The sequence below is a fragment of the Somniosus microcephalus genome, chromosome 6 (assembly GCF_052327205.1).
Source record: "Somniosus microcephalus isolate GS21.2 chromosome 6, FLI_Smic_1.0, whole genome shotgun sequence".
In the NCBI taxonomy this organism is placed as follows: Eukaryota; Metazoa; Chordata; class Chondrichthyes; order Squaliformes; family Somniosidae; genus Somniosus; species Somniosus microcephalus.
Window position 1 is genome coordinate 218,140,100 of NC_140992.1, and position 22,556 is coordinate 218,162,655.

A 22,556-nucleotide genomic window follows, 5' to 3' on the forward strand; every position below is an offset into this window, starting at 1 on the left:
TCTGCAACTGGACCCTGGACTTCCTAACAAACAGACCCCAGTCTGTCAAATTAGATAGCCACACCTCCCCCCCCCTGACCCTGAACACGGGGGCCCCACAAGGATGTGTGCTGAGCCCCCTCCTCTACTCCCTCTTCACCCACGACTGTGTGGCTGTTAATGGTTCCAACACCATCATCAAGTTTGCGGATGACACCACGGTAGTAGGCCAGATCACCAACAACGATGAGTCAGCCTACAGGGAGGAGGTCCAGCATCTCGTGAAGTGGTGCGCCGATAACAACCTGGCCCTTAACACCAAGAAAACAAAAGAAATCATTGTGGACTTCAGGAAGACCAAAGGCGGAAGTCACACCCCCATCCACATCAATGGGGCTGTGGTGGAAAGGGTGGACAGCTTTAAGTTCCTCGGAGTCCACATCACGGAAGACCTCTCCTGGTCCCTCAACACCTCCTCTCTGGTGAAGAAGGCCCAGCAGCGCCTATATTTCTTAAGGAGGCTGAAGAGATGTAATCTGTCACCCCTGATCCTCTCTAACTTTTACCGCTGCACTATAGAGAGCATCCTGACAAACTGTATCACAGTATGGTATGGCAGCTGTAGCTACTATGACCGGAAAGCCCTGCAGCGGGTAGTCAAAACTGCCCAACGCATTACCGGCACCCGGCTACCGACCATAGAGCACATATACCAGAAACGCTGTCTACGGAGGTCACGGTCCATCATCAAAGACCCTACCCACCCCAGCCACAGTCTGTTCGCCCTCCTACCATCTGGGAGACGCTACAGATGCATTCGCACCTGTACGACCAGATTTAGGAACAGCTTCTTTCCCAGGGCTGTCATCCTACTGAACTCCACAAATAAACTCTAAAGCCTGCACATCTGCCAATGCACTTTATTATGGTCATATTTATGTTAATATACTACAAGCCAAATGTATGTTGAATGTTTAAATGTCTTAATCCAAATGTACACTCTCGGGAGCCGCAAGCCTACATTTCGTTGTACTGCACTTGTGCACTAACAATGACAATAAAAGTTGATTTGATTTGAGATAGAGTAGTGTTGTCACTTGGTGTGTCACAACTCACAAGTGAGCAAGAGCAGATGGTGAAGACAGGGACAGCAGTGGAGACTCCTCACCGGAGGGCGCAGGACGCTCCAAGCTCTGCTCAGCTGCATGCAGATGCTGAGCCTTGGGGGCCATCCAGAAAGAGGGCGATCCTGGAGGTGCCGGAAGAAATGCAGGGGGCTCTGACAGGTATTACGAGCGCGATGTCTGCAAATGTTCAGAGAAAGGAGGAGTCCATCTCCAACATGAGCACCACCGTGGGATATCCACCTGCATGGAACAGCTAATGTACCACTCGCATGAACATATGCTATCTATGGAGAATAGATGGCAGAGGCTCAGAGACCTTCTGTCTAGGAGGGATGTCAGTGTAGATGTGGGTCCACATGGCCCCACTGATGTGCAGCAAGGTGCTCTCCAGCTCCTTGCTAGCAAGGAAGAGCGGGTGGCTATTTGAGAGGGATGCTGGTGAGAGGGGACATGGAAGTGTGGGCTCCTCTCAAAGCACTTACACTTCTCCCCCGTTGCCACCCCCTCAGTCAGAGCCCCAGATGCCTCCTCGGACAGCGATGGCCAAGTCTGCCCCTGCACAGTCATAGGAGGAGCAAACTTTGGTGGTGTCATCAGAGGCTCCAAAACCCAGATGACGTCCGCCAAAAGTGTCTAAGCAGTCATTGCAGGGAAATAAGCAGACTGCCTCTACCTCTGCTGAAGCCACAAGGGTAGCATCTCATAGAAGCACATGGAAGAGAAAGATGACACACAAGTAGATTCACAAGGGTACCCATGTCAAGTTTCCGTTAATGTGATCTCAACCATAAAAATCTTTATTTTCACCACTTTCCTCGCTGCTGTGTTAAGTTATGCAGGGCACAGCAGACCACGACGATTCTGGAGACCCTGGCTGGTGCGTACTGAAGGGCTTCTCCAGATCCGTCAAGGCATCTGAAGCACATTTTGAGCATGGCTATTGTCTGCTCTAGGACACATCTGGTTGGAATGTGGCTTTCATTATATCTCTCCTGGGCCTCAGTACTTGGCCTCCTCAAGGGTGTCATGAGCCACGTCTTCAGTGGATAGCCCTCGTCTCCAAGCAGCCAGCCGGAAAGTCTGTTTGTTGGAGCGAAGAGTTGAGGGCGGGTAGACTGGCGAAGGACGAAAGAGTCATGGCAGCTGCCAGGGAATTTGGCGCACACATGCATGATGATCGTTCTGTGGTTGCAGACCAGCTGCACATTGAGGGAGTGGAAGCCCTTGCGGTTGACAAAAACTCCTGGGTCATGATGGGGTGCCCTGATAGCCACATGTGTGCAGTCGATGATGCCCTGCACTCGTGGAAAGCCAGCCAGAGTGGCAAAGCCAAGCGCCCGCTCAGTAACACTGGTATCATCAATGGCAATGTTGATATAATTGGCTGATTTGTCAAAAAGGGCATTAGTGACCTGTGTAATGCATCTGTGGGCGGCCAACTGCGAGATGCCGCAAATGTCTGCTGCAGACCCCTGGAAGGAGCCTGAGGCGAAGAAGTTGAGGGCGCTGGTAACTTTGACAGCCACTGGTAAGGCGAGTCCTCCCGCTCCTCTGGGCTGCAGGTCTTGCTCCAGCAATCTGCAAATGTCTGCGACGATCTGGTGTGATAGCTGGAGTCTCCTTTGGCGCTGCTGCTCCGTCATGTTGAGGAAGCTCATCCTCTGCCTGCATATCCTGTGTTGGGGGTATCGCCTCCAGCGCGGGGCAGCCCTGCGCTGATGCCCTCTGTCCTGTGTAGCATCAGGTGGTTGAGAAGGTTGGTGGTGTTGTTATTGATGCTGCTGATGTGCCTGGTGCTGCTGGTGGTGGGGATCATCGTGGTCCGATTCTAAGGACCAAGGTGGCACAATATAAATGGCACCTATGCTGATGAAATAGATGGCAGATCAAGTAGAGATGACAGAAGCAATCTGTCAATGGTGTGATAAGTTCTACCAATGAGGTGAGACTGGATGGCGACTTTGCTGGAGGCAATTGCAGCCTCTAGAAAGCTACATCTGTCCTGGGAATGCAGTCAGCTTCTGCCTGAGGAAAGTGATCAGCTGTGAGGTGGGAGCTTTTACTATACATTTCATGCTGTCAACTAATCAGCTGGTGCAATGGCCACTCAACTTCCGCCTCAGGTTGACAGACGTGGTTCCCGAGCTGTGTGAATCCCATGGTCATGCAGGGAAATTTGAAAGGTACGCTGAGAAAGGAGCTTAAGGATCTGACAAGAAGCTGATAATCATTTAAATTAGCTCGCCCGCCTCTGCTGTTTGGGTCGCTGCTGCACCGGCAAATGCACCGGAGAAAAAGGCACGCGAGGGCGTGATGACGGCGGGTTCCCAACTTATTTCGAATTTCCCACCTCCGATCGCGCCTGCACGTACCCCAGAAAATTCCGGCCTGCATGTTTTGTTATCTCTATTTCTGTCGGTCCTTGTTTTCCATTGTGGCTTAACAATAAATTTAAGTTCAAAGATAAAACTTAACCAAATATGGACCCATATTTAGGGCTGTAAGGTAAATCATTTGTTCTCATTACAGAAGTGAACTTACAATCATGCTCTCAGCCTGTGGTACTTGCTTTGTTAGTATGATATATCTGTTGAAAATTAGATGCTAATAGATGGTCAGGCACCCCAAGTAATTAATGATCCTTCTCTGTAATGTGCCTCTCAAGTACATGTTCCATCTAAAACATCAAGTCAATGATGTCAGATTAGATTCAGGCTTAGGGTTTCTTTGCATATCCACTTCTGTCACAGCACCAACTGTAGAGCAGAAGGTGAGAGATTAAAAGTTTCCTTGTTAGTTTCCAAATCTAATGCATTGCGAACCTTGGTAATTTATTCAAAACAGAATACTTCTAAAGCCTCATTAACTCCACATCCTAGAGGAAGGGCCATACAAGAAAAGGGAATTTCATCTGTCTTATCATGCTCTCCTTCAGTATTCACAATATGCAATATTCTTTTGATTTATTTATTCCCTCTTTCTCCTTCCCTTTTGGTGCCAAGAGTTTCATGGCCTCAAGGAGGGTGAAATTGGTCAACGGCAGTACCGCAAAACAGGCCGACAGAGAATCGGCAGCACGATGCGGAGGACTGGATGGTTTGCCATCCATCCCACCCCCACTGGATGGTTTGCCATCCGCACGACTCCCGACAGGAGTTAAAGACAGCCTTTTTATATTCCTGTTCTCACTACAAGTGAGAACCAGGCTGAACATAGAAAGTTCAGAGGGGAAGTGAAAAAGGAAACATGAGGAGCAAAGACAGAGTATGAGAATAGACTGGCAGCTAACATAAAGGGGAATCCAAAAGTCTTCTATAGGCATATAAATAATAAACAGGTAGTAAGAGGAGGGGTGGGGCCAATTAGGGACCAAAAAGGAGACCTACGCATGGAGGCAAAGGGCATGGCTGAGGTACTAAATTAGTACTTTGCATCTGTCTTTGCCAAGGAAGAAGATGCTGCCAAAGTCATAGTGAAAGAGGAGGTAGTTGAGATACAGGATGGAATAAAAATTGATAGAGGTACTAGAAAGGCTGGCTGTACTTAAAGTTGATAAGTCACCAGGACCGGATGGGATGCATCCTCGGATGTTGAGGGAGGTAAGGGTGGAAATTGCGAAAGTACTGACCATAATCTTCCAATCTTCCTTAGATACAGGTTGGTGCCAGAGGACTGGAGAATTGCAAATGTTACACCCTTGTTCAAAAAAGAGTGCAAGGATAAACCCAGCAACTATAAACCAGTTAGTTTAACCTTGATAGTGGTGGAGTTTTTAGAAATGACAATCCAGGACAAAATGAACAGTCACTTGGACAAGTGTAGATTAATTAAGGAAAGCCAGCACAGAATTGTCAAAGGCAAATCATGTTAAACTAACTTGATTGAGTTTTTTGATAAGGTAACAGAGAGGGTTGATGAGGGAAATGTGGTTGATGTGGTGTACATGGACTTCCAAAAGGTGTTTGATAAAGTGCCACATAATAGGCTTGCCAGCAAAGTTGAAGCACATGGAATAAAAGGGACAGTGGCAGCATGGATACGAAATTGGCTAAGTGACAGGAAGCAGAGAGTAGTGGTGAACGGTTGTTTTTTAGACTAGGGGAAGGTACACAGTGATGTTCCCCGGGGTCGGTACTAGGACCACTGCTTTTCTTGATATATGTTAATGACTTGGACTTTGGTGTACAGGACACAATTTCAAAATCTGCAGATGACACAAAACGTATAGTGAATAGCAAGGAGGATAGTGATAGGCTTCAAGAAGACATAGACAGGCCGGTGGAATGGGCGGGCACGTGGCAGATGAAATTTAACGCAAAAAAGTGTGAAGTGATACATTTTGATAGGAGGAACAAGGAGAGGCAATATAAACTAATGGGTACAATTCTAAAGGAGGTGCATAAACAGAGAGGCCTGGGGGTATATGTGCACAAATCGTTGAAGGTGGCAGGGCAGGTTGAGAAAGCAGTTAAAAAAGCACACGAGACCCTGGGCTTCATAAATAGAGGTATAGGGTACAAAAGCAAGGAAGTTATGATGAACCTTTAGAAAACACTGGTTCAGCCTCAACTGGAGTATTGTGTCCAATTCTGGGCACCGTACTTTAGGAAGGATGTGAAGGCCTTAGAGAGGGTGCAGAAAAGATTTACAAGAATGGTTCCAGTGATGAGGGACTTCACTTATGTTGATAGACTGGAGAAGCTGGGCTTGTTCTCCTTGGAGCAGAGAAGATTAAGAGGAGATTTAATGAAGGTGTTCAAAATCATGAGGGGTCTGGATAGAGTAGATAGAAGGAAACTGTTCCCATTGGCAGAAGGGTCGAGAACCAGAGGACACAGATTTAAGGTGATTGGCAGAAGAACCAAAGGCGACATGAGGAAAAACTTTTTTACGCAGCGAGTGGTTATGATCTGGAATGCACTGCCTGAAAGGGTGGTGGAGGCAGACTCAATTGTGGCTTTCAAAAGGGAATTGGATAAGTACCCAAAGGAAAAAAAATCTACAGAGCTACGGGGAAAGGGCAGGGGAGTGGGACTAGCTGAAGTCCTCTTGCAGAAAGCTCAGCGGGCTGAATGGCCTCCTTCTGTGCTATAACCACTTGAAAAGCATGACTGCAGCTTACATATAGCTTAAAAGCTTCTTTCTTTGACAAACTATGAAAAGGTAGATTACTCATCTGGTCTACACTCATACCAGATGAGGATTCAGTTACAAAGGCTTGAAGTTCACCAATACTTGTCAAGGAGCTCAGATTTAGAAGCAGGGCAATTTTCCACTACAGTAGTTTGAAAGTTATGGAGGCTATAGTTCAAAAAGAATCTTCATTAGTCCACGTAGAATAATGTTAAGATCTCAAGCTGAGTGGCATCCAAGATTAGTTAGGGGATTTATTTAGCAAAACTCTCTTCAGTAATACAGGAAAACAAGGATGTAATCCCTCCAGCAGTTGATAGAAGGCAGACATGGCGGCATACAGACCCCAATGAAGTAACTGAAGATCTAAGTCACATTGCCTGACAAAGAGTCAAGATCTTGATCTAGGCATCAGATAGAGAAACATTTCAACTTATAATTGTACAGCATATGAATAATAGGCTTGTGGAAGCCAGCAATGTTTTGGATGACCTGTAAACTCAGTGGTTGAAATACTAATCTAAGTTGTTGAACAGTCAAAGTATTGTCTTAGTTTGGCCAACAATGAAATCTAAAGTCTGTCTGGCATATGTAAAAAGCATGCCTTCAAGAAAGCTAGAAAATATCAAGGCTTCCAAGCCAGCATGGTTCGCTCAGGATCATTTTATCATTGGCTCTCCTCGTATGTGTTAAGACTCTGTAAATCAGAAAGATTAGGATAGGCAGAAATACTTGACAAGAATTTTCTTTACCAAGAAAGAGAACGGCCATAGTATGTAAACAGACCAGTTTTGCTGGTCCTAAATCAAGAGAGGACAACTGTTTGTGCTCTCCTGAGGCAAATAAGTCAACTTGTGGACATCCCCGATGAGATGTTTTCAGGTTCACTGATGCAGGAAGGGCACTCAGCAAGAACTTTTGTTTTTTGCATCCCGGCTCTCTGTAATCCACCCTTGCACTGAATCTCATGCTTCCTTACTTGTTGAGATAACAAACAACAACAACAGTATTATCTGTTCAACAGATCTTCAGCTGGAGAATTATAGCATCGGTTTTGTAGTATCTGCTGACATTTTTGTCTCATGGACTTTGGTCTAGTGGCTAAGTACCCTGGGTTCATCTGTCACATGGGTGAGCACTCCACTCCAAAATGTTCACCAACCAAATGAACCTCTTGTAGGGCATCCCCCATAATGGTGGGTACATTATTACAATGCTCTTCTCCATCAGTGCTGAGAATCAGAGGTGAGAAAGATTATTGTGATTATGCACTCACCTTTATAATATGGTTTAAGTCCTACCGTCAAGACGTTTCCCTTAGTTGGTGCAAAGTTAAGCGTTTGATACCATTGTACAAGTATGAACAATCTGGTAAGAATGGCAAAGGGAACCATTGCTCAATCCCATGGCTAAGAGTTAACGCTGCTGCCTAAAGTGTAAATAATCTGTTACATCTTGGAGTCTGTTCGTTAGGAGCATAACTCTTCCTGTATTTGTTTACAATCTGGCTCTTGGGAAAGTTGAAGTTAGAACCTCCAAGTGACCATGTAAAGAAACTCTCTTTACCACAACTTTATGGGTACATGTAACTCAGAACCTTTGAGACTGACAGTTGGCCAATCTCCAAAGCACACATCCTTCAAAAATATCTCCTTCTTTAGAAAAATGTCCAAATGCTTGAGGCCAAGTATAGACAATATCATTCTGTGAAGTCCACCAAATAAAAGGGAAAAACTTTGCCGCTTGGTCTCAAGGTACCCCTCCAATAATATGGTACCCCTCCAATTATATGGAAGTATTACAAAACTCCCATCTCTTTCATAATAAGATGATCTTTCCAAAACCACTAAAGGCACAATATGCTTGAACTTGGGACGTGGTCTATTAACACAGAATCACAGAATCTACAGTGCAGATAGAGGCCATTTCGGCCCATCGAGCCTGCACCGACACATATCTCACCCTATCGTTGGGCATAATCTCACAACACAATCTTTCGCATCTAAACATTGGTTCCAAGTTACTCATAACGGGATGCAAGATTTACAACTGTGTTTCAAGAGCATTGCCCAAATGTAGAAACATTGACAGGGGCAATGCCAAATCTGGGACTGTTGTATCAGTCAGGTGTCATTGCAAGAATGTTTATTAAGGTCACTAAATTTAAAGCAAGAAGCTTACTTTTCTTTTCTACGCAAATTGTGCCAGGAGACTAGTGGATAGCCAGTGTAACACCTCTGTTCGACAAGGGAGAAAGAATAAACCAAATAACTGTCAACCAGTTAGTCTAACTTCAGTTGTGGACAAATTATTAGAATCCATAATTCAAGACTAAATCAATGAGCATTTAGAAATACATGGGATAATCAGGGATAGCAAGCATGGAACTGTTAAATTTGTCAAACATACTCACCTTTAATAGAGTTTATTGAAGAAGAGGTAAAGCGATTGTGTGTGGATGAACAAATAGACCTAAGAGTTCAAATAAATAATTCCTTCAAGCCATAAAAAGTCCAATGGCATTTGGAGTTTTTAAAATGCAGGTATAGAGTCCAAGAGCAAACAGATAATGGGCCATAATTTGCTGTGGCAGGGCATCTAATGGCATCTGCCGTTAGTTAGACTTGCCCTTGAATGTTTAGGTTTTTTAAGTTTCTGCATGGCAAGCTGCTGAAAGTGTGAAGTGATAATGGAGCAGTGATGGAAACAGGGCATCTGGGATCTGAGTGAACAGGGAAAGCAACTGTGTATCTCCTTAACCAATCAGATTAAAAGGAGTGTGAAATTAACAATGCAAGGACTGAGAGAGGAAGTATAAATTAGAGTGTGTGAATTCAATGTCAAATCCAGTAGAGAAAGAGAAATAAAGAGGGAAAGAAAGATTGGATTAAGAGAGAGAAAAAAGGAGACAGAAAGGAAAAGTAAAAATAAATTCAATTTTACATTTTTTAAATCTCCAATAACAATTATAACCTGAAGGAATGAGTCTCCACACGTAATAGCTAATTTTCAGTGCCAGAGAAGTTGACTGGCAGTAATTAACACTCATCATGTCATTAAAAGGATACTTGGATTGAAATAGGCAAGTCTTAACTGTCGGTGGTGAGTTTAGCTTGTGTCTACCACGCAAATACAGAAACTTCTTGCAGTTCAATGCATTCAATGGTGAGCCAGACAGCGAGATGCCGTTTTCACAAAGCTAACAGTGGAGTGGTGCAACTCGGACAGCAACTTGTGGATTTGTGAGTTTAATCGCGCATCTGCCCTCACCTGAAATTGCAGTAGTATTTACACATAAATAATGGCGAGTGCCATTAGCCTCAGTTATATTGACAGCAATATATTGGCTAATGATACATTTGTACAAGGCAATGGAAAGGTTACACTAAGAATACTACGTGCAGTTTTGAGTGCCCCATAACAGTAAGGATTTTAAAGTCATAGATAGCATACAGCGTAGATTCATCAGCACATTAGGGGATGAGAAACTTCAGCAAATTTAGTTTTGAGGAGACATTTGCGATAGTGAGACTATTTGTACTAGAGCATTTAAAACTGTCACAGAGTGAGGAGAAGGGTTGGGGAAATTTCTTCACATCGAGGGTTATTGGAGTAAGGAATACTTTGTCACAGGGAGAGGCTGAGGCAGAGACTATAGGATCTTTTAAGGTAAAGGTGGACAAATATTTGAAGCAAAGGAAGGTAAAGAGCTATAGGAAGACAGCAGAGCAGTGGGATTTGTTTTAGATTACTGTAACAAAGAGATGGTGCGGAGATGATGGGCTGAATAGCTTCCTTCTGTGCTGTAAACATCTATGGTCCTATGGGCTTAGTTTTGTGAAAGAAAATCTTTTCTGCAGATGTTACACGTTAAGGAAAAATGCATAATTTGACTGTGAAAAAACATACAGCATTCAGGAGTTACAATTACTCTTCAGTAAAACAACTATTTACAGTGTGGAAAGCAAGAGTGTGGAATGCAGTGTGAAAATCAGCCATGGCAATTTAGGTTGTTAAACATGGTGCATTGCTTAAAGCTAGACATTTAACAGGAATTTATAGTTAATAGTATTAAGTTCTAACTACATTGGATAGATTAAAAAAAAACGTTTTGTATTGACTGAGCCAAAAGGCAATTTTCAAACTTCCTCCAGCTTTTTCCTATTAAGCATGTTTATTTACCACTTTGCATCAGTTTATCAATATTCAAAATGTCCATTCAAATTGTTCCCTCAACTGGCATCTTCATACCCCTCAAATGTGAAACTCAAAGCTAAGATTGTTAAAATTTGGTTTCTTTCCAGTTCTGATTAATATTCTGAGCTTACATATTTAGGTAAATGAAATCAACCGCTGTCAACAGTAGGTAATATGTAATGATAGATTCAGAACACCTAGAGTTAGACAGTATGGTGGGAATGGGGTGGGAAAGTGCAGGTTTCCTCATACATCCTCATATGATGTATCCTCAGACATCAAATTTCTAATCTTGACCAATTGATTAAAACAAGTAATGAGCAGAGTCAAAGGGGGGGAATTTTAACCCCCAAGGACGGGTGAGTTGGGAGATAAAAATTGTAAAATTTTGAAACCCGACCCCAACCTGGAGGCGGGTCGGGGGGCTCTCATGAGATGGGTCGGTCAGTAAAATATTTTAAGGAAATTGCGTGCCTCCATTTTATCTGCATTTTTATTTTTAACCCATGGAGGCTCAGGAATCCCGGCAGTTAAAGAAGGTGAGAAGGGCCGGATCCATGAAGTAAGTGTCTTTATTGCACTGTTTGTGCGCCAAGAGGCACAGGATTGTTTCCCCCAGCCCCCTGAACTAACCTCTTTATAGACCCCGCAATGTCCAACTACCCCCACTTCCCCCGTGATCTCCGACTGCTCACCACCTCACGATCTCTGAATCCCCCCGACCTCCGGCAGTCTCCAACTCCCCCATCCTCCTGTAATCTCCGACTCCCCCCCGCCCCCATCACCACCACCCATGCGATCTCCAACTTACCTGGCATCCGTTCCTCGGCTGCTTTCCCGCCCGAAAGATAGCCAGCCTGCCAATCTGGCTGACTGTCGGGCGGGAAACTTGTAGTTAATTTCAGCAGGATGTCCGGGAAAGGGATACTTCCCAGTTTCCTGTCCGTAAATCCTCCGCCCCTGCTCTCTTCACCTCACCAAGTAAATATCAGGGCCAAAGACTCTCTCAAATGTGAAGGAAATGAAAGTCAGTCCTGCTTGGTAATGAACACCCTGATCAGTTACAGGCTGGCCTGTGGGCAGGTTGTCTGCAGAGCCTCTTGATCAGGCAACTGTGTGGAAAAATATAAATTAAAGAAAAAAAAATGATTAAAAAAAATTTTTTTTTTACTTGTTTTGTTTGTAAAACAACAAAAATCCCAAAATTTACTTGGTTTTACCATTTTTCAAATAATCTAATGGGTGTTACATTTGCCTACAGTTTCTAAATGAGGACTCAATTGCCTATTTCACAGTGTATTTATTTTCTTTGTTAAAATCACTGCAAAGTAGGCACTCAATCAGCAAAAAAGAAATTTAAAACATAATATATAGCCAAAGCTAATTCAGAGCAATCATTTTCCCATTTCATTAAAAAGTATTGGTACATAGAACTTGACTGGTGCCTGATATCTGGTAGTATAAGTGTCTCCACAAAAGGTCATACCCAGGGTAAGCATGTAGTCATCACTCTGTTATCACTCCTAAACCTCTTTATCTTGGTTTCCTCTCTAAAGGACCAAATGTCAGCATGGGCAAGTACAGATGAAGCATCATTGTTCCAAATATTTAGGAGAGGGCAAGACTCACATTCTTTAGCACTGAAACTATAACAACCCTATTTAACTAGACTTCTGGGCACAGTAAGCATTAAACCTTTCACACACCTTCTTAGTGTGTGTGTGAATTTATGGCTTACACTGAACAACTCATGTATCAGACACCCTGGAACCTGCATCTGAGACAGCAGGACCCAGTGCACACTTCCTCTGCAGACCAATATTTTATTGTTAATTAAGTGAAACTGTTTCCTTTTTATAAAAACCATGAAGTTCAAATTACACTTGTTTCAAAGCAAGAATTCTACCTATAGCATGGCACAGCAGGACAATTTTATTTTGTCTCATATCTCAAGTACACACACACTGTATGTGGATACACACATGAAACTGTCTCATTCCAACTTGGCAGCTGATTAACAATGTTAGTTTCCATGATACTAACATTTCTTTCACTTACTGAAGGCATTTAACTAGGTAAATGTGGGTTATAATTTTTTTAAGTAATTGACCTTACTTTTTGAAACTGATAAAGAACACTTCATCCGAAGGAGATCCAAAAGATTATAATGTTGTAAAAAATCCTGCTAAATTTTTTTAACTGAAAATGTATCCACCAACAACACCCAAAGTCTCCCCTCACAACAATGCTTTGGAAGATAGAAGCTGTAAGATGCAATGATAAGTCCACTGCACGCACTAACATAAAAACAGTTTCCATATAACTTCAAATAAAAACAGGATTAGAATGCCTGTAGATTTTATAAAGGCAACATTTGGATTTCTTGACCTGCACCACACAGAGTGCCTCATAGGAACTTGGAACGCTAAGTAGGTAGAGTGCTAAGAAAATTACCAAGCATAAAGTAACAGTCGCCAGGGTCTAGTGGCAATGCCAGCCCTGGTGTTGTAATGTCCCAGGCTATTTTAAGGCCGACATGCCAAAGTGCTGGGTCTCTGCCCTCTATTGACTTCTCGTTGCTTTCATCTGCGGCAGGTCCTAAATCTGTAAAGGAGAAAGGGTAGGGGTTGAATAAAAATGATTTATTATAATCACAGTAAGGTATATTATAATAAATCTGTCTCTCATAGTGACAGCCCCCATATTCAGAAGCAGATTATATAAAATAGACTAACGAATTTATCATACGCAGTCAGTTCTTAAGTGATGAGGGATTTCATGCATTGCAGAAACCCCTCATCAGAATGTCCGAGTGCCTGACAGACAAGCACAGTAATCTGTCAAGTGAGTTCAGTTGTGCTCAAAATGTAAAAAAAGGAAACATAATGAAAAGCCCCAATTGTTTTTGGGCTGCCACAGTCTTGGATACTCTGCTCCAGGCTGTTCGATCAGAGTACACAAATGAGAAAACAAGATCTGCAGAAGACACTGAGAAAAAAAAAATCAATACTAAAGCCTGTTGGGGATTTTGTTTAAAAATTCTGTTCATATAAATTGGAACTTAATTTCACAGTAGTACTTTAAAAAACCTGCAAATAACATTGCTTTGAAGGCATTTTAACATAATGGAGCATAACAAGTACAGCAAGAAACCTCTATGGGCTAACTGGATGTCTGTTTGACAGAATTTCCCTAACTTTTGGCAGACATTATCAACTGCAACACTGCTCTCAATATGGCACCAATAAAATGTAGAACTACAATCAAAAGGAGTAATTTCAATCAAAGTTTCCTGGGGTTTCCTAATAAATCCAGCACCTTTGGAATGTGCTCGTTAAAATGAGTTATTTTTTGAGTTTTTAAAAAAAAGTTTTATTGCCAAAACCCAAAGTTCAAGCAGGACACGCAGGTTAGGCATTTAAAAGCTCCGATAATTACTGGTAACAAACGAGCTAGATTATTATAATCGCTGAATTTGAAGATAAAGTAAAACTAAAAGCCTATTCCTTTGATTAATTTGCATCTGTAATGTGACATACTGCCAGTCAAAGATTTGCTCTTAATGTTTGGGTTGCTTCTACAGAAACTAAAGAAAGCACATTACAAACAACGGTAGAAATTGAATGAAGTACTTCTGTTCAAAGCTAACCCCAGTAGTATCTTGAAAGCGAAGTATATGGTAATAAAATCAGCATGCAGCAACAGCTAGTTCATTTTTGACAAATCACCCCAATAGAGACGATGATGTCAATGACAATAAAAGCATTTATACGAGTGGAAATGTGCACCTGAGGGACTCGGCAATGAATTTTTTTTGTTGCAGATTTTATATTCTTGGCATCCAACCAGTTAGTTAATTGCAATACACACAAGCACTTCATGCAAAAAAAGTACAGGGCAGCTTATGTAAACAAAATGGATTCCATAAAATACAGAAACATGTACGCCCACACGTGTCGATTTAACATTTCTACAGCGCTCTAAAACAATTAGCAAACAGTAAATCTAAATTGGTGTACAAGTTTGCAGGTGTGCAGCCTCTATGTGTGAAGAAAGCTTCAGGGGGTGGAAACATTAAAACAGCAAGTAGTAACCCTGTAATTCTCCATTCCTTTCCATACATACCATCACAGCTGTAGCTATACACAGCAACCGTTGACCTTTCCACCAGGTTCTCATCATGATGCCAACTCACAGCCATCTTTCCCATTCCAAAGTAAGGTTCCTCTTTTAGGTATTTCATTCTTAGAGGGTCCATGTAGTTCAACAGAGCCACATTAAAGGATGTTCTGTCTTTTAACACTGCACTGACATTGCTTTGTTTGTTGTGATAAGTTCCATCTTTCACACTTTCAGAGTCCTCAATCAGTGTAGAGGTTGCTGCCTTCTCCACAAATCCTATTTCTTTAACCTCAGCTGAACAATGATCCAACAAAATCTTCATTGCTTCCACATGTAAGTATTCATTAAGATCTTTAATAGCTTGGCAGGCTTTACCTATTTCATCACTGCTGTACTTCACCTCAACACCATGGGAAGGCCAAGGTATTGCAAACAGCCTTGTGTCCAAGTAACGATATGTATAGCCTGGCTCTCCAACAAGTAGTCGATACACTGGTGTAAGCACATCTTTGCCTTTTATTTGAACAAGATCTTGAGCAAAACACTCATAGTCTCGCAGCGTTGTCAATCCTTGTTGGACTTTTTGATGAATTTCCTGAGGTACACAGCTGGCTTGTCTCAAGTATAATTTGGGATATTTGGCCTTTGACTAAACAGAACAGAGAACAGTTTTTTTCCAAGCACTTTTATATTTAATACATATCTTCTAAAAGCTATTCAGTATGTTGCCTGTGTCTCTAAATGCCAAAATTAAAAGGAAAGATTTAGTGTCCCAGCTTTGGCCTATGTATACACATTAATATATACTTAATAAAACATCAAAATCAGTATGAAATATGAGAAGTCACACAACACCAGATTATAGTCCAACAGCTTTATTTGAAATCACAAGCTTTCGGCGCGCTGCTCCTTCGCCAGGTGAAGTGAAGAGATGCATATAGGCACAGCATATATAGTCAGAGAACACTGCCAGATGATTACAGGTAATCTTTCTAACTGCCCTTTATCCCATCTCGGCAGAGAGATAATCACAGCAATCAAAGGTGTGAATGATATCCAAACACCATCCACACCTTTGATTGCTGTGATTATCTCTCTGCCGAGGTGGGATAAAGGGCAGTTAGAAAGATTACCTGTAATCATCTGGCAGTGTTCTCTGACTATATATGCTGTGCCTATATGCATCTCTTCACTTCACCTGATGAAGGAGCAGCGCTCCGTAAGCTTGTGATTTCAAATAAAGCTGTTGGACTATAGCCTGGTGTTGTGTGACTTCTCACATTTGTCCACCCCAGTCCAACACCGGCATCTCCACAGTATGAAATATGGAATACACTGTTTATTCAATGAGTGGGGTTCAAGCAACATCTCACTATGACAATACATGTCAGATTTACAGCAGGAGTATGGAGGGGATAAGCCGTTCCTATCGCAATATATCACTTCCATGTGTAATAACAGAGGTTTATAACACAGAAAATATCCAAATAACAAGTTGTATTAAAGTAATTTATCCCATGCCTACCAAGACAATACAGCATTTATATAAAAAATGGATCAATCAGCTAACTTGTGAGCAAAAAAGCAATGCAGTACACAGTTCATAGAAAGTACTGTCTAAAATCAACACTTTTAATGTGAAAAACAAATTGCTCATTTATATTGTGCAAGATGCACCACTGTTTTGGCGTATTACTAAGCTTTAATGCGCGTCTGTAAGGTATCTTACCACGCCATTCATAATGTCCCTTTCATTTTGTAAATCCCGACTTTGGTCACTGCTTCTAGCAGAGCACACTGGAAGCTAAGGCCTAGCAGGAGCACAGCTGGCTGCATTCTGCTGTTCATATTACAAAGCAGGTCTCAGGTCAGGTTACCTCTGTTCACCTTCAGCATCCACGTAAACTGTTATTACACATGAAAGTGATACAATTTTATTGAAACTTATAACATTCTAACAGGACTAGGCAGACTAGATGCAGGAAGGATGTTCCCGATGGTCGGGGAGTCCAGAACCAGGGGTCACAGTCTAAGGAGAAGGGGTGAGCCATTTAGGACAGAGATGAGGAGGAATTTCTTCACCCAGAGAGTGGTGAACCTGTGGAATTCTCTACCACAGAAGGCAGTAGAGGCCAATTCATTAAATATATTCAAGAAGGAGTTGGATATATTTCTTAAAGCTAAAGGGATCAAGGGATATGGGGAGAAAGCAGGGACAGGGTCCTGAATTTGGATGATCAGCCATGATCTCATTGAATGGCGGAGCAGGCTCGAGGGGCCGAATGGCCTACTCCTGCTCCTATCTTCTATGTTTCTATGTTTCTATTGGCTTTTGAGACGCTTCAGACAATGGTTTGCTGGATTATTCAATCCTAAAGTGATAGCTAACAGACAAGTGGTCCTTTGGCACAAGGTTCTTCTCTCATATGCTCCAAAATGAAGTGCCCCACCATTGTGTGATGCTCCATCTTGCAGCAGACAAGATCTAATGAAAATCATTTCCAATGGGGTGTGCAAACCAGAATGACCAATAGTCCTGAGAATGAACTCACAGGTCCTAGGACCCCAGCTAGTCACAATATATATTAATGATCTAGACGAGGGAACTAGATGTAATATCTCCAAGTTTGCAGAATACACAAAGCTGGGTGGGCGTGTGTGCTGTGAGGAGGATGCCGAGAAACTCCAGTATGATTTGGACAGGTTGGGTGATTGGGCAGATGCAGTATAATGTGGATAAATGCGAGGTTATCCACTTTGGTGGCAAAAGCAGGAAGGCAGATTATTATCTGAACGGTAATAGATTGGGAGAAGGGGAAGTGCAATGAGACCTGGGTGTCCTTGTGCACCAGTCACTGAAGGTAAGCATGCAGGTGCAGTAGGCGGTTAAAGAAGGCACATGGTATGTTGGCCTTCGTTGCGAGAGGGTTCGAGTACAGGAACAAGGATGTCTTGCTGTAGTTGTACAGGACCTTGGTGAGTCATAGAGTCATAGAGTCATAGAGTTTTACAGCACAGAAAGAGGCCCTTCGGCCCATCGTGTCTGCGCCGCCCATCCATCCCTGTCCAGTCTAATCCCATTTTCCAGCATTTGGTCCATAGCCTTGTATGCAATGGCATTTCAAGTGCTCATCCAAATGCTTCTTGAATGTTGTGAGGGTTCCTGCCTCTACCACCCTTTCAGGCATTGAGTTCCACATTCCAACCACCCTCTGGGTGAAAAAGTTCCTCCTCAAATCCCCTCTAAATCTCCTGCCCCTTACCCTGAATCTATGCCCCCTTGTTATTGACCCCCCTACTAAGGGGAAAAGTTCCTCTTTGTCTACCCTAGCTATGCCTCTCATCATTTTGTACACCTCAATCAGGTTCCCCCTCAGCCTTCTTTGCTCCAAGGAAAAACAACCCCAGCCTGTCCAGCCTCTCTTCATAGCTGAGGCGCTCCATCCCAGGTAACATCCTGGTGAATCTTCTCTGCACCCTCTCCAAAGCAATCACATCCTTCCTATAGTGAGGCGACCAGAACTGCACACAGTACTCCAGCTGTGGCCTCACCAGCGTTTTGTACAGCTCCATCATAACCTCCCTGCTCTTATATTCTATGCCTCGGCTAATGAAGGTGAGACCACACCTTGAGTATTGTGTGCAGTTTTGGTCGCCTTATCTGAGGAAGGATGTTCTTGCCATGGAGGGAGTGCAGCGAAGATTCACCAGACTGATACCTGGGATGGCAGGAATGACGTACGAGGAGAGATTGGGTCGATTGGGCTTATACTCGCTGGAGTTTAGAAGAATGAGAGGGGCTCTCATTGAAACCTATAAAATTCTAACAAGACTAGACAGACTAGATGCAGGAAGGATGTTCCCGATGGTCATGGATTCCAGAACCAGGGGTCATAGTCTAAGGATAAGGGGTAAGCCATTTAGGACAGAGATGAGGAGGAATTTCTTCACCCAGAGAGTGGTGAACCTGTGGAATTCTCTACCACAGAAGGCAGTTGAGGCCAATTCATTAAATATATTCAAGAAAGAGTTGGATATATTTCTTAAGGCTAAAGGGATCAAGGGATATAGGGAGAAGGCAGGGACAGGGCACTGAATTTGGATGATCAGCCATGATCTCATTGAATGACGGAGCAGGCTCGAGGGGCCAAATGGCCTACTCCTGCTCCTATCTTCTATGTTTCTATGTTAGTGGTTAGGAGGCAGCTTTACTACTTGGGCTATTAGGCTATAATCTTGATACATTGATGGATGCAGAAATCCTACCAGAACCCACAAGTTCCAGATTTAGTACATATTTTATATTCTCATTCATGATCATATTAAATTTGCTTTCGTTAAAAATAGGGAATGATTTTTGATGTCACAAACTCGTATTCTGTCTGAGAATGGCTATTGGACAATGCTGGAATTATTTGCAGTAATTAAATGCCCTTTACAGTTTCAGAACCGATTAGTATGTTAAAAAGCTATACCAGCTGTTCAAACTGCACATCCTTGGGTGTTAAATATGGAAGCTTTCGGTCTTCAATTTCCTTTAGCAGCTTCTGTCTCTGTTAGAAAAGCACATTATATAAGAAATTTATTTCAAACAAAAACAGCACAAGCACACAGTGCATTACTATCATTTCTAATCACTCATTCTGCCACATTTCCCCCCCCCCCGTGTCCTTCAAAATGAAGTTTTATAAGTGATTTGACTCCTAGATCCTTCTCATAATGCAATGATGCATTTACTATATTATATCTAAGGGCATTTAAAGTCACTTTTTACTGCTGATTTAAAAGCTTGGATTGTTTCAGGTATTTTTTTAGTTTTTATTTTTAGCACAAAAAAGGAGAAAATCAAGGGGGGAAATTTAGAGCCCAATATCCCAGAGTAATTTTTGGAGAAAATCAGTTAAAATCCGATTTTATTTTTAATACTTAAAAAAATCAAAGTGACTAACAAGGCACAGTCAAGCTAACTGACAACCCATGACATATTTACACAGTGCACAGACCCTACTTATATGAGCCTCAATAGCAGTTCCAAAAGTAATGCAAATCTCCACAATCACAAAATACTGTCAAACAATTTTAGAAGGACAGCACATTTAGTACTTGTAAACAGACTGTGGGCTGCAAATGTTGACTGCTAAATGTAGCACAGTGTCACCGTCGAATCGTAAAGCACAAATATTTTAAAGGTCTAACATGAAATATTAAATAGGTGATGCTAAAATTTCTATTTCACAATATGTGCTATGAATGTCGTATTGTGATCATTGCATGAAATGTTTCCATTTTGTTTATAACATCACTATAGTCACTACCAAGGTGCCTCAATGTGCGTCCTGACATTACAGATTCAATGGGAGCACCACTTCAGATCTAATTTTTGGAATGAAAATAATGGGAAATTTCGGGGGGTTTCTGAAATTCATGACAAAATCAGTTTTCCACCACCCAAAACAATCTGGGAATTTATCAGTGGTCATTAGTAAAATTTGATTTTAAAGATTCCATATTTTACCCCAATGATGTTCAAAATGAAGTTTTACAAGTGACCTCATTCCTAGATTCTTTGCACGATACATTTACTACATTATATCTAGTAAAGATTTTTATTATTTAATTTCAAGTGCATTTATGATTAAACCAATATTACTGCATGACCACAGATATATTTTTCCACGATTAAAAAATGAGTTAGATATATTTCTTAAGGCTAAAGGGATCAAGGGATATGGGGAGAAAGCAGGGACAGGGTACTGAATTTGGATGACCAGCTATGACCTCATTAAATGGTGGAGCAGGCTCGAGGGGCCAAATGACCTACTCCTGCTCCTATCTTCTGTGTTTCTATGTATGTTTCTATGTTAAATAGTGTCTTATTTGCAATCTATTACTTATATAACAAATATCCTTCAGAATTACATTGGACTATGCAAATATCACATAAAGTCAAGTGGATTAACCGATAGTTACTGAAGACTAGCATAACAATCACTCCATCACTATGGAGTGTGCCGTATACTTATGTGATTTTTATTTCTAAAAAGTGCACTAATAAAAATGAAAATACTGTAGCTGGTATTGGAACTGTATTTTTCTATGGAACACTGATACTGCAGATTACTGCCAAAAACAATTCAATCACATAATACAAATCAGTTTTTATTCTTCAGGATACAGAGCTTATCACCCCATTTTCAAACAAAAACAGTTCTATAATGGCTACATCATATTCTTCGCTGACTTTTATTTGGTGATATTTTAACTCCTCATTGAACTGCTTTGTGCTTTGCTAAAAAAGGCTGTTTTATGGCAGAAGCAAATAGACCTGTATGTTGCCAATCGTAGTCTCTCACATTTTAAACACAACTTTGAGAATAGCAGACAAGTATTTGAATTAAAATATATATTCTGTTTGTTATTTTCTAATGTTTGAAAAAAATCCAGCTACAGTACAATCCACCAAAAATTTTAAGGTCATATAAATGCCACTATACCATACTTTATCCTTCTTATAAAACTGAGGTTGGCTGCCATTTCAAAGAAGGTTTTTTACTATAGTACATTCCTATTGTATTGAATATACTGCAAAATCCTCATATCTCATAAAATCTGAATTAAATGTCTGGCATACCATAATGTTATTTGTATTCCACTATAATTTTCATTTAATACAAATGAGAAAGGTCACATTTTGATATTTGGAAGAACAAAGTGCTTACAAGGGTGTCAGCCGTAGCTCAGTGGTAGCACTCTTGCCTCTGAGACAGATGATTGTGGGTTCAAGCCACACTCGAGAGACTTGGGCACATGATCTAGGCTGACACTTCAGTGCAGTACTGATGGAGTGCTCCACTGTCAGAGGTGCCATCTTTCGGATGAGATATTAAACTAAGGCCCTGTCTGCCCTCTCAGAAGGATGTAAAAGATTCCACGTCACTATTCAAAGAAGAGCAGGGGAGTTCTTGGTGTCCTGACCAACATTTATCCCTCAACCAGCACATAAAAAAACAGATGACCTGGTCATTTTTTCCTTTGCTGTGCACAAATTGACTGCTGCGTTTCCGACATTACAATAGTGACTGCACCTCAAAAGTGCTTCATTGGCTGTAAAGTGCTTTGGGACGTCCTGAGGTTGTGAAAGTCTATTTATCTGCATTAGGCATTTTAAAAAGGAACAAAAAACAAATCATTAGTGTGTGTAGTTTTTAAGGTTATTGACTATTAGGGTAAATTTTAAATTGTCCATATAAGTGCTAGTGTTTTCCGACTCTGCTCATCCCTAGTTGATTTTTGTTCTTGCCCCGTCTCTCCTGAAGGCTGTGGCTCATTCTTGGCATAATTCCATGACGGCTGTTAGTTTCGCAGTGGCCATTCTCCAAGAGTGTGTCTAGATTGTGAGCCATGCAGGCCACCATACCCAAACACAAGCCTGTCCACACCCAAACACCTCTGCAGTGTTTTCAGCTGGAGTCACTGGATAGCAATCAGGAGTGGGAGCACTGGATGATTTATTTTTGTCCTTAGCCCAGGGTTCCAAAACTAAGTGTAGCATCCTCATCAAGGCCACCTTTCCGAGATTAGTTAACTCAGCACAGATCAAGAATCAAACCTGGGATCTTCCTATTCTGTGTGGTTCAGTGCTACAATAAGAAGTGCAATTAGTGAAACAACTCTCTACATCATTAAGACCTCGTAGAGTTTCCTGCTAGGTCATATTTGTGCTGCTGTGTGCAATTATGGGCCTCCTATCTTTAAAAGGCTAAAGGGGGAAATTTAACCTCCCCTTAATAGGAGTGAATATCCAAGTGGTACACTTACCGCTCATTTCCCGCCCCGTGGCCATTTTAACACCACTGTTTTCTTGGGTGGTTAGGTGCCTGCCTGACACAAGCAGGGGCCTCATAAGTGCATGTAAATCTGGATCCTCTGATGTCATTAGGATCTTGATGCAATCGTAACTCCTACCCAACTGAGATTCTTGTCAAGTAAATGTAAAAC

General features: G+C 41.9%; 1 protein-coding gene across 3 annotated transcripts in view; it reads right to left on the reverse strand.

Annotated features, from left to right (window-relative positions):
• fto (FTO alpha-ketoglutarate dependent dioxygenase) overlaps positions 1–22,556 on the reverse strand; it is a 542,258-nt gene that overhangs the window by 396,857 nt on the left and 122,845 nt on the right. For all 3 annotated transcript variants that reach the window (XM_085991413.1, XM_085991412.1, XM_085991414.1), the window contains exons 2-4: positions 19,034–19,111; positions 14,562–15,207; positions 12,891–13,040 (exon numbers count right to left, since the gene is read on the reverse strand). In XM_085991413.1, coding sequence (XP_085847539.1) covers positions 12,891–13,040; positions 14,562–15,207; positions 19,034–19,111 — 874 coding nt within the window. The remainder of the gene's footprint in view (positions 1–12,890; positions 13,041–14,561; positions 15,208–19,033; positions 19,112–22,556) is intronic.